Here is a 12,834-nt window from a genome sequence, read left to right as displayed (position 1 = left end):
ATATTGATATTAAATCATTTTAAATTTTGTTGTTAATAGGTATAACAAATTATTACTGTTATTATTATTTATTAAACCAGTCTTTGCTTAAAAACATTAAAAATCACTTTCATGTTCTTACATCCAAAATAACAAGTATTATTGCAGTGTAACAACAGAATATTAATAAAAAAAAATGCAGAATATATAGACATACTATCCCTAACTAACTAAAGCCAAACAATAATATTCTTTGCTAATATCAACTAATGCCAAAATATGGCAACAGCGCCCTTCATAATGTATTTTCTGTGTAAATACTAGCACCTCAATAAAAAAAATAATGTGTCCTTATCTATATCTGACTCCGCAAAAAATCAAAGATGCCGGCTTCTTTCATAGCATTGCCACCGACTGCTGTCGGGTTTCTCGGAAAGAAACCTACGTCGCCGGGCGACAACTAAAATTCAGTTAATATTTTATTATAATCGATCCTGACGAATAAATGAATTTCATAAATGAATGAATTGTATAAATGAATGGTTTTTGCTGCCGAATTACTAGAATACAATATTTCAAGGCAGATGACGGATCCATTCGATATTTTTTATTCGAATAGTTTTCAACGAATGTTTTCTTACTAACTATCGAATTATTCGAATGAATTGCAACTATCGAATGTTTCGATAGTATTCATTCGATAGTTCCCACTACTAAAAATAAGTACAAATTTATAATAATAATGGCTAAGGAAAGGCCATTCTATGCGACGACCATTCCGAATGTATTGTGAACGCTAAAGCAGAATTTGAACTGGGAAAGTGGTTTTTACTGTTGGTTTTGTTGGGTTATAAATTCTTCTAGACGTTGCTTTAGCGTTCAGAATGCGTTCGGCAAGGGCTCCATAACTAATGGTAAACAAATATAACATACAGGGTGAGTTTTCTACGATGTTCTACTGGAGATAGAGAATCGGTTAAATAGGGATAAAAATGCAGTGTTGTGGTGTCATAAATATGCGCCTTTCAAATTTTTAAAAAAGTCCACGGCTTACTAGATATTTGGAAAAAAACAAATTTCGGCTATTTTAAAAATTGTCCCAATTCCATCATGCTGGAAGTACCGTATGATCGAAAAAAAACGGCGTCCAGTTGGCTTGGAAATGACGATCGATGACATTTCCCATATAATTTTACATATAAAATGACAGCGATCTTCATTTCATAGCCATCGTTGACGCCGTTTTTATTCGATCATACGGTACTAGTACTATGTATTATAAAAATTCCTTTTCGCCGCGCTACCGTGCGCTGCGGCGCGCTTCCGTCTAGTGAGCGTCAGCCTTTAAAGCCGGAGTCTCATGCATCCGAAATCCGAGGACACGACGATCCGACGGTGCTCCTATTGGTCGAAATATTTTGACAACAATTTTTATCCGATAATTTTAACTAATCATCCGACGTCGTATAAAGTTAAATTTTGTTTAACTTTTGTACGATATCGTGTGTTTTTTAACCTCACTTTTTATGAAAACATTTGTTTTTAAAAACAAGTTTAGTGGGAAGTGGGCAATTTCGGGATATTTGGCGAGGAAGTTATTTTTATAAGTGTTTCTCCAATAAAACATGACATGAATCTCTATTCAGCGCAGCAGAAAAATGTTAAAACTGTCAAATTTCGGAACGAACTTTCGGATGTATGTGACAGGCTTTTTTTATTTCACACGATAACTTCAAATTTCGGATGTCGTACCATCGGATTTCGGATGCATGAGACTCCGGCTTTAATCAGATTGTGTCCTCCGTTTTTTTCTAAAGCCTGAGTTATAGCCAATTCTTATCTTTCTTAACTAATTTCACTTAGTTGGTATGGTATTCTTATTCTATTATGATTTATAACTTATGTAATAGATATATAAAAAGACAGAATATATTATCACAGATTAGGTATCCTATAAGTATACAGATAAAAATCTTGTCCCTAATTCGTGGTACGAAAATTGTTTTTTATGACGATGTGCAAACGAGTCAAATTTCCTGTGCGCAAAAATAAACTCGCGTAAAATAACAATAAACAGCGTAATAGAGAGATATCGCTAAAACGAATAGCGTGCATGGACGTTAATAAGGCCAGGTGTTATTTCCTTTACGTGAGGTGGTATTAACTCTCTTCATTTATAGTTATCGGATCGGAAAGAATTCTGATCGCGTCGCGTCCGCTATTTAAACTTAACCTAACTTTCTTCCCCTAGGAGATGCAAGGCCTTGTCGTTGGTGGGGAAGCTCCTGGTCAGGTGCTGGGGGGAATCCCGTCTAGCACTTGGCTTGGTCTAAGAAGCATCTCACTCATCGTCTTGTCCCTGACTGTAGTGTCGTGGCCAGGGAATTGCACCAAGACATATAACGATACCGGGCGGGGCTACGGACAGCCTCAACCTTGGGGCACCGGGGGGCACCCCATTGTATTTTACCCCTTACTTCTACATGCGGGGGCTCTGTAGAAGTGGACCGACTGTCCCTAGCGACTCATTAGGAACACCTATGAGAGATCTGGTAATAATAGTAATAAAAACATCACCGGTGAAGCTGTGGGGAAACCCCCTAGCGACACTGGGAACAGTAACAATGAAAGTTCCAAGGGGCCAAACCCAAAGAGAACTACAGGAGAGGTGGCTGACACTTGCGTGAGACCATCCTCCGCAAGTGACATACAAGCTACCACCTCTACCACCTCCTCCAAGGGTCGGGAGCCTACCTCCTACATCTAAACCCAACAAGCGACACAAGCTACCGTTTCGTAGCTCCTCGACGCTGAGGGACACGGGTCTCCGTAGGAAGTCCTGGGACTGTATGATGAGTTATAACTCAAGAAAGGGGGACACAATAGATCTCTAAGGTCGCAGAGATTAACCCCCCTCCCACTTATTCTAAAATTCTAACCTAACTTTGAATTTAAAATTTTGAAATTGTTTTGTTTACTAGGTATTTTAAAACTAAAGGGCTAAAGTGCTTATTTCCAGTGCTTTATTGTTCAACGTCTGCCAATGGGTTTAGGACAACAAGCAACAAATTCTCTTAGAAGGGCTAAGTCGTCATCTGCTGTAAACCTAAGACTCTATAGGTTCTTTAGTATTAGAAGAGGTGGAATCCATATTTTGAGCCATATTTATTTAATTAAAACTAATCCCAGCTACTTAAATATCAAATTACCTAATAAAACTAAAGCAATAATTCAAAACAATTCAAACATAACCTAAAATAAAAGATCTCGCCGGTCGGCTCCGGTTGTCAAATACCCGCACATGCCCATTTAAGCAATTTTTAAAACGTTATCAGAGGTTATTTAGAAAGAGCGGCGGTGTAATCGATCCGCAAATTACGTCAGGCGGTAACGTTATTAGCGGTGTTGCGTTGACTCCCGCGCATATCGTAACCATGATAAGGTACGCGTAAATACTGGATGACGCTATTCGGTTTTCCGATATCTCTCTAATAACTGTGCCGGTCAGGCGCTGTGCACAATTTTAGAGGCCATAAGTGGGCGTGCTATGTGCGCAAACTAGTCACCTAACTAGTGCCCGATTCCGAAAATTGGAACCACGAAAAACAATAAAGAAAAAACAAAGATTATAATCTGTATAATCTGTGATATTATTAAACGGTTCTTTACATTTACATTACACAAACTAAAACTTAAAAAATTGGCGCCGGGAGGCACGTATAGCCGCCCATACTAAAATATGTTAATATCTCGAAAACTGCGACTTTGACTGATTTTGATGTTATTACAAATTTTGTTGCAAATATTATTCCTAATCTTAATTTGAAAACCGCGTTTCGCTAGCTACTGTAATTTTGGAGTTACGATTTTTTTAAATTTTTAACCCCCTTACCAACCCCCCACCCCCACCAAAAAGGAATAGCCAGATTCTCGGGTGCCACAGTATTTTTGTGCCAAATTTGGTCATTAAATTGTCATAGAATTGAGCGATTAAAAAATTATCATAAATCATTTTTTCAAATGGAAACCCACTTTTTTTTGTTTTACTAATGAAAAGGTTTTTTAATTCGTTAATTTTTAAGTATACATGTTCCTATACCTAAGATAAATCGTTTTTAAGGTAAAAATCGCTAGGAGCAAGTTCTGAAGATATTTGTAATGCAAAGAAAATGTTTCGTTGAAAAAACAGTTTTTGTTGAACCATTGACACAAAAACATTTTCAAATTTATTATTTCACTATAATACCTATCCAGTTAAGGGCTCGAACACACTGACGACCAGGTCGCACCGGCCAGGCCGCAGCTTCCTCTAATACCATTAAATCAAATGATATAGCGCACACTAACGTCCTGGCCGTTCGTTGGTCGTTGCGACCAGAAGACTGCACGGAAATATTACTATTTTCTGCCGCTTGTTGCCGGTTTTCTTCCAAATTAATAATTTTTCAGATGAAATCCCTCAAATTCAAGGCACAATATTTTATTTTCTATAAAATATAGTGTTTTAGTGTAGTTTTTGCACACGTGCAGAAAATCCAAAGAAATAGTATACCAAGTATACAGACTGGATCAAAGGTAAACTTAAATCTAATGCCTTTTTTTATCAAGAGTCGATTCTAGTAAAAACTCAAAACATTTTTATGACATACCTACTCTATTTATGGTTGGTATGATACCTGTTATTATACCTTTGAGTTTCGATGTTAAAAAATAAAAAAAAAATAATATTTAGTTTTTCTACAACAACTAGTTTTTTTTTATTAAATTAGTTTTTTTAGTTGTATTGTAGTCATGTACAAGGAGGCCAACTGTATTTTAAATAATATATTTAATTTAACGTTTTTCAAACAGGGTTCTTTAGACTATATTTCTACTAGATACATTATTTTGAAAAAAAAATAAGAAAGTAACTTAAACGTTCATAAAAATAGAAGTAATTAGTGTTGTAGATTCTTCGTTATATTGTAAACATTGAAATAACTGGAAGCTAAACTTTCTACTTGCTTATATTTAGAGCCAGTGTCTGACGATCTTTTTTTACGATGGCCCTAATATATTTACTTCTAAAGTCGATAAGGGCGCCATATCAGTAGAAAAAAGAAACAGAATATCTCCCTTTTTGTCGGTCGCGCGTACACAATGCTTTTTGTTTGTTGTGAATAGCAACTTCGCTTTTTAGTTAACTCGGATATTTTAACATTTCTGAAACAATATTTTCTAATTGGTAAAACGTAAAAAATCGTTAGATTTGACAACTCTGTTGAAACTGGTCGTTCATCTGGCCGCAGCTAAAAACGCAATACATCCGGCCAGCCGACGGCCAGATCGTTGCGATCTGGTCGTCAGTGAGTTTGAGCCCTAACATGTTTAATATTTGTCAATGATTTATGAATCCTAATACCTTGAGAACCATTACTGATAGAGATTTTTTACCAAGAGACCTTTTTTTTACCTAAAAAACGGTGGAAAATATATTTTTCTCAATAGTATAATACAATTACGGTCAAAAAGTTATTACGCTTCAACACAGTTAAAACGTATGTAGGTGGCGCCCCCTACCAGCAGTAGGAATCATACTGGCATCGAAATCGAATTTCTCATGTAAAAAAACTAGTGATGGGATAACTCGATCGAGAATTCGCTCGAGTACTCGATTATTGAAATAACCGACATCGCTCGATTATGAACGAGCGATGCAAGTGAGGAGTTACGAGCGACGAACGCAAGCGATCCTAGAATAAAATAAATTGAAATCCGATTTTAATGTATTCGATTATTGAAACTAATCGGTTTTTCCCATCACTAAAAAAACGAAACGCCAATTTTCGTCCATATATGGACGTTAGTTCAGAAATTATTTGGAAAAAATCGAAATAAAAATGAATTTTCATCAACCTGCATCTCAAAAAACGCAGGATTTTTTTATACAAACTTTTTTACTTATTTTTATCTGCAGAATATGTTGGCGAAGTTTCCCGATTACGATTCGGACCAGTGGCGGACTAAGACTGTCGGGGGCCCGGGGCGGCGAAGCTAAATGTGGCCCCGGTCTGTTTAGATAATGATATACTTCTAATGTACATTTTGTAAAAATTGAGTGACGTATGTATAATGGTTGACAAAATTCAAGTATTTATACAGGGTGTCCCAGGCTGTACATGTTCCTGTACCTAAAATAAATTATTATTAAGTTATTTAAGATTTAGCTTTAAAGCGTATATGTTTGATTTTAACCAGAAGCCTATGACAGTATATTATCGATCATCATTTCCAAGCTAACTTTGCGCTGTTTTTTTTTCGATCTTACGGTATATTATTAAAATATCAACTATTAGATATCACTAAATGAAAATACAAGATATACAAGATATATTATTTATATAAATACACTTTTTAAACTTTTAAGCAGATGTATAGTTATAATATAGGAAATTCAAATAATTCATTTTTCTGACAGACGGAAATAAATTGTCTGACTGTTTTTACACTTAATATCAAAGGGAAGCTAGATAAAATCAAGAAAAATATACATTTTCAAACTAACCTTAAATAACTAAAACGATTTATTTTAGGTATAGGAATATGTCTATATACATTTTCAAACTAAATCTTAAATAACTTAAAAACGATTTATTTTAGGTATAGGAATATGTCTAGTTTAAACGTAACGAATTGGAAAACCCTTTCACTAGTGAAATAAAAAAAGTGGGTTTCCATTTGAAAAAAAAAATATTTATGAAAATTTCACACCTCTACTTTTCAACCAATAACATGCTTTAATGTTGACTAGTTACCATGGCAACTGAAAAAATTTCCGGAAATTTTTTCGAGGCGCCACGAAACTTTAGTGGAAATTTTTTGACAGTTGAAAAGGTAAACATAAGATCTACAATCATAATGTGAATGAACTACAATGTCTATATATTGAAATATTACCCATTTGAGTTTTAGCATTTGATGTAACTAATTAAAAATATAATAACATTTGTTAATATTATTAACAAATTGAAATTATTTTAAAATGTCATGTTGGATTAATATTTTTTTTTTCAAATTTAGGTAAAATTTTTCTGTACGTTTTCAAACTAAATCTTAAATAACTTAAAAACGATTTATTTTAGGTATAGGAATATGTCTAGTTTAAACGTAACGAATTGGAAAACCCTTTCACTAGTGAAATAAAAAAAGTGGGTTTCCATTTGAAAAAAAAAATATTTATGATAATTTTTTAATCGCTCAATTCCATGACAGCTACCGCCATTATTATATGACATTTGAACAATTTAATTTTTGAAATAGATAGCCACATGTCTTTTCTTTATGTCACAGGGGCTGTGATAATCACTAAATTTGACTTTTAAGCTGTACAAATTTTTTTGTCAGGTAGTTTTTTTCGTCCAAAAATTTTAAATATTTTTTTCTTAAAAATGCTTCCAGGGAAATACCGCGACAAAATATTGCCATTTTGTAAGTCCTCCAAGATCCGAGGGGCCCCTTCGCTGTCTCAGACCCGTGGCCCCCGTTATACCAAAAACTTCTTTCACTGCTAATCAGTAATGTTTATTCAGTAAAAATAAATATTGAAACCATTGAAAAATAACTTAAAAGTTAAAATAAATAAATTCAGTCTGAAAATAATATAAAAAATAATAATTATTCGATATTTCCTAAATAGAAAATGCCATTGACAATTACTGGGGCCTGATAATTGATAATTAAGTAAATATCTGCTTCGATTTATACTGTTTATAGTTGGCGTATACGTATGGTTTGCATACTCCACCTACAAACTGCTTTATAACTACTGAACACATATTGGCCTTGTTTGCCAGTTGAATAAAAAATTACTTATTACGATGCGGAGGCCCCCTAAAAGACGGGGCCCGGGGCGGACCGCCCCTTTCCCTCCCCTTAGTCCGCCACTGATTCGGACCACCCTGTATATCTCGAAAACTTATCTATCTATCTACCCATACCTCGCTGGAATGCATTTTGCATCCCGTCTTCTCCCTTAGACTATGCCTATGACAAGTCGATCGCGAATCGCGACACACATTTAAGCTAAAAAGTCGATCTATATACAGAAAAGTTGGCCTTAGATGATGTGTGTTAAATACATATGTTGTCAAGAATAAGTTTAATAGAGGAATATTTATTTTGTTTTGTTTATTAACATATTTTAGCTTTATAAACAAGATGATTATTTTCAGTTCAAAATAAAATTGTATAAACAGATAAAAGTTTAAAGGACGAATATAAATACATATTTGTTGTTGAGTAATTTCGAGTGAAAAGTTGTTTATTTATAATATTAAATTAAAATACCAAATATTAAGGTAAATGCGGATTAAAATTAATGTAAATACAATAATTGATAGAATTACAAGACTGTGTTAACTGAAAAATGACAAGCTATTCATATTTCTTTGTTTATCTGTGTATTAACTATTAACTAAATGCATAATATATTTAGGCACATAGAACATTTAATTAATTCTTTTATCAATTTTATATATTTTTTATTTACAACTGAACAAAATTAATTATTAGTTTCTTTTTAGTGATATAAATAAAAAATGTTTACATTGCATATAATTACGATTCATATCATTACTAATTTTATCTAATAGTGTCTTTATTCTTGTTCAAGAGAGTAATCATTTTAAAGGCAAATTATTAATTTTGTTCCAATTGCTTTAAACTACGCCTACAAGCGATTTACCAAATGTTATAGAAGTTCTCTAATTAATGAAATCTAAGGTAAGGAAATGAACAATTGTGCTAAAGGTTCATTTAACTTAAATATTTGAATTATCAGTTACTAGACTCATAAACTAGTCTTCTGATGAAATAATGTAAACTTAGTTAAATTATCATGAAAAGTAAACTACTATAAGTATGTATTGATTTGATATAGAAAACAAAAAATTGAAATTAAAAGGAAAACATATAAACTACACGATTTTTGTATAACTAAATAACAAAACATAATATTTTATGTGTTAGAAGGAATACAATTTCATATGATTTACAACTTCTATTTTTACTATCACACTAAATGGAATTGTCTACAAGGCCTTATAATAACTTTTCTTACCCTTAATTAAAAATCTCACAAAACAGTTTGATCGACATATTTTAAATGTATCTGTTGTGGATTGTTATAACATTCATTTTCGTTTACGCAACTTTAAACATTAAAAGTATTTTAAGAGTTTATTATTAATTTGGAATATTTTTCTATTTTCATACACCCTTCTGTTTCTGACAAGTTGTCATCATAATGTCATGTCACAAGTCATTTCATATGTCACTTCATCTTAGACATGGAAAGAGAGGGGACAGGTCAAGGATACTATATAGAGATAAGGATAGTTGGATTCCTATCTTCCTGTATTGTCAGTTTTTTTACGTCGTCTACTGACCGAGTTGAAAAGTTGGCGCTAAAGATTTTAGACAGTGACAGTTATTTTGCATTTGACGGACGAGCACACAGTGCGTTGGAAGATAAAATTAGCGGGACAAAAGCGTTTGGTTAGAAATAAACCAAAAATGTGTACTGATTAGAATAAATAGTAGACATTTGGGTAGTCTAAATATACATGTTCTATTTGTATTTCGATACATTTATCAAAATAAATTTAGTCGTTTCTCCAACAGCAACGCAGAGGTCATACGAAAATAAAATGTTTTACAAGTTCTTATACATTTTATTAGAAAACCAAATATTTAAAAAAAAAAAAAAAAAAAAAAAAAAAAAAATATTATTTATTAAAGATCCTTCATTGCCTTTGTTCTGCGTGAATCAAACTCCCACTTTAGGCTATCGTATATGTCTATAAAACCGTTCTGTTAAGAAAAAGATTATATCAGTTAAACTTCAAATTAACAATTGCAGTACCTGGTAACAATTAATTAATAAGGTAAAGGCCAAAAGCATTAAAACTTTCTGTATGATTATTTTAATTTTTTTACATTTTACTTTTAAAACTGAATCACCAACGTTTTCAACCAAAACCTCTTTATTTTTCTATTTAGATGCTATCCTTCTTTCATTATCATTTTGACGTTATTTAAAATTTGCTCTGTGCCCTAAAGTAGATTATTATATATAAGCATACCTATTATAGTATATTATACTTTCACAGTAATTTTTATCAAAGCCACTTAATGATATTTCTCTCATATTTCACCGTTGAGAGAGCCATAATATGAAATAATAAAAAAAAAAAAAAAAAAAATATTAAAATTTTGAAATACTTTAAATACAAAAAATGTATTTTTAATTCTCCATCTAATAAAATATTAACATAAAAAAAAAAAAAAAAAAAAAAAAAAAAAAAAAAATTATTTTTACATATTTTATAGGTGTAATGTAGAATTGTGTTCAAAATTCTACATTTCTACCTGTGATTTAAAATTACCCGAAATTTATATCAGGGAGTTAAGTATAAGACCATCTAAAGTAAATACCTAATATAGTTTTTGATTTCAGGACAGTTTTTGTATTTGTAATAATTTTTATAAGGAAGATCAAAAATATATAGAATTGGAGTCTTAAATAAGTGCGATATTTTTGGGGGTGGTATAATTTCGACCCCAGGAACCCGTCTATGAGGGTTTTAGCAAAAAGATCATTTTTTTTTTTTTTTTTTTTTTTTTTTTTTTTATGTATATTTTTTTTTTCGAAAACTTCTTTATAGGTATAATTTCTTAATCTCTGATAATTACCAGATTGCAGCTTTACTCTATGGTTTTGAAAACTAGGATGCAATTACAGAAAAAAACCCGGTGGCTGTCAAATTTTTTTCAAAAAAAAATCAATTTTTTTTTAAATTTTCAAACTTAAATAACTCGGTTATTTTGGACTTATCTGAAAAATGGTAATGGCTATGTTTCTTTTACCGAGATCTACCAGCCCTGAAAATATTTGCACTTATTTAAGACTCACCCTGTATTTTTTTATTTATTTTTAATATCTCTGAAATTATTGAAATATATCTACTCATATCTTAGGATTATGTAAAGTGGTCTGAAAAAAAGCCAAAAATGCAATAATATACAAGGTGTTCCATTTAAAAAATCATCCCGATCCATTCACACTTTTTTGAGCCACCCTATAGAAATTAAAATATTTTCCTGAATTACATCCTCGTACATATTTTAGGTTCGCACTTAAACAAAATATTCATTTTTTTATTCTAGGAGCTACAGATGCACGACGCACTTTTGCCGGACCCTGTATTTGGGAGACCTGGGAGAGACTGAACGTCCTCTAAATGTACGACTTAGCGAACACAAATACAAAAAAGTGAAACAGTGAAGTTAAGTTAAGTTGGCGGACCATCTTTTTAACAAAACATAATAAACACTAAAATTAATTAACTAAATATACCGGGTGCGTCTCAAAAGTCAAAAGTGACTCACCCCCTATAACTTTTTTATTTTTTCCTAAAGTTTCCTTAATAGTTCGTTATATTTTACATGACAGTTAAATAATTGATTCGTTGTAAGGTAATAAGTGCTAAACTATATGTATAATCGTGGTAATGTAAGAATCGCTTCGATAGAAAAAAAGCATCTCTACTTGCAACAATAATATTAAAATATCCCTGCAAAATATGGAATATTAGCTTTAACTATTAGTTACATTACATTTAATTAGAGGGATCAGTTTACCATAAATTAATGTTTTTATTTGCTGAACATGTTTTGTTCTAAATCGAATAATAAAAGGTTGCCAGTTTTAACAATATGTCTGTATTTAAACTAAAATGATTATAATATTTCTGTTGTAACGTTTTTAGTTCGTTACATGTCTTTCATATATAATATATGATGTCTGGCGTATCGTCACCCGATTTCGTATTATTCAGGCCGGATAATTTGTTTGACGCGCTTGGCGTAATCTTTACGTTCTCTAGTCAGCAACCCTGCTATCGTTTCACTGCTCTGTGGAGGGCTGTCAAGATCGTTTCAAGGCGCCTCTCTGCGCTTTAACCTCACTTTTGCTTTTGCCGCTCTATGATCACCTTCAGAGCCCTGCTTGGAGAAATTGCAATTATTTAAATCTTGCTGCATAATCTGAATCAGCTGCTATTTCGAAGCTACAGGTAAAGATGAGTTATCTTTATTAGATTCGTTATTATTATTGAATATTTTTAGGGTAGAGTTTTGGATTGGCCCACCTTAATTCGTATTTGTATTTTGCTGACACATTGGTGTTCTTTTGCTTTTGTCCTCCAGAATGTTACATGGAAGAAAGGACAGTTCTTTTGTTTATTATTGAGCCCTCGGAAGTAATTCGAGGTAGGTTTATTTTGCTTAGTAGATCTTGTTTGGTTTTAAACAAGAGTTTCGTATTTTTAGGGTCCAAGGTATGGGCAGGTGTCCCATATATATGTATTGAGTCCAAGGTTATGGTCCAAGGTACGGATAGTGTTTCCTTGTACCATTATCTTATGGACGGATGTCCAAGTTGCAACATTGTCCTATGGTTGGATGCCCTATGTACGGATGTCCTGTGGACGAGTGTCCCCAGTGGGAATGATTTATCTTACATATAAAGTGCCCCAGCGTGGATGTAGCTTGAGCCCCATTCTGCTTCGTTCCCATCTATAAGCTAGTCAGTAGTTACGGCTGTATTAATTCGTGGTGTCCTCATTCTGGCCCTTTTTGTTGTATTGGATAGCCGAGTACAGAGATATGAGCCCACTTCACGCTGTTACTCTCTGAAACAGGATAGCCTCAAGAACAGCTAAGTTTAGATTTAAGTTTTAGTTTACATTCAACATTTAACACATTTTCAGTCTTAAACAATAACCTACACCTTGAATAATATCGGACAGACTATAT

At 32.7% G+C, this 12,834-nt stretch overlaps 1 protein-coding gene across 4 annotated transcripts in view; it reads right to left on the bottom strand.

Annotated features, from left to right (window-relative positions):
- The window catches only part of LOC115880932 (JNK-interacting protein 3), an 87,633-nt gene extending 78,366 nt beyond the window's left edge, over window positions 1–9,267 (bottom strand). The window contains exon 1 of one of the 4 annotated variants that reach the window (XM_030898264.1): window positions 9,077–9,267. Coding sequence is in view for 3 of the 4 variants with exons in the window: in XM_030898266.1 (XP_030754126.1) it covers window positions 7,956–7,970 (15 nt within the window). In the remaining variant the exon portion in view is untranslated. Of the gene's footprint in view, window positions 1–7,955; window positions 8,050–9,076 lie in introns of those variants that run through there. The other 3 variants (XM_030898266.1, XM_030898262.1, XM_030898263.1) reach the window with 3 other exon arrangements.
- Between the last annotated feature and the right edge of the window lie 3,567 nt (window positions 9,268–12,834).

The sequence above is a fragment of the Sitophilus oryzae genome, unplaced genomic scaffold (genome assembly GCF_002938485.1).
Source record: "Sitophilus oryzae breed Bouriz unplaced genomic scaffold, Soryzae_2.0 scaffold_1660_pilon_pilon, whole genome shotgun sequence".
In the NCBI taxonomy this organism is placed as follows: domain Eukaryota; kingdom Metazoa; phylum Arthropoda; class Insecta; order Coleoptera; family Curculionidae; genus Sitophilus; species Sitophilus oryzae.
This window is presented reverse-complemented; position numbering and strand designations above follow the sequence as displayed.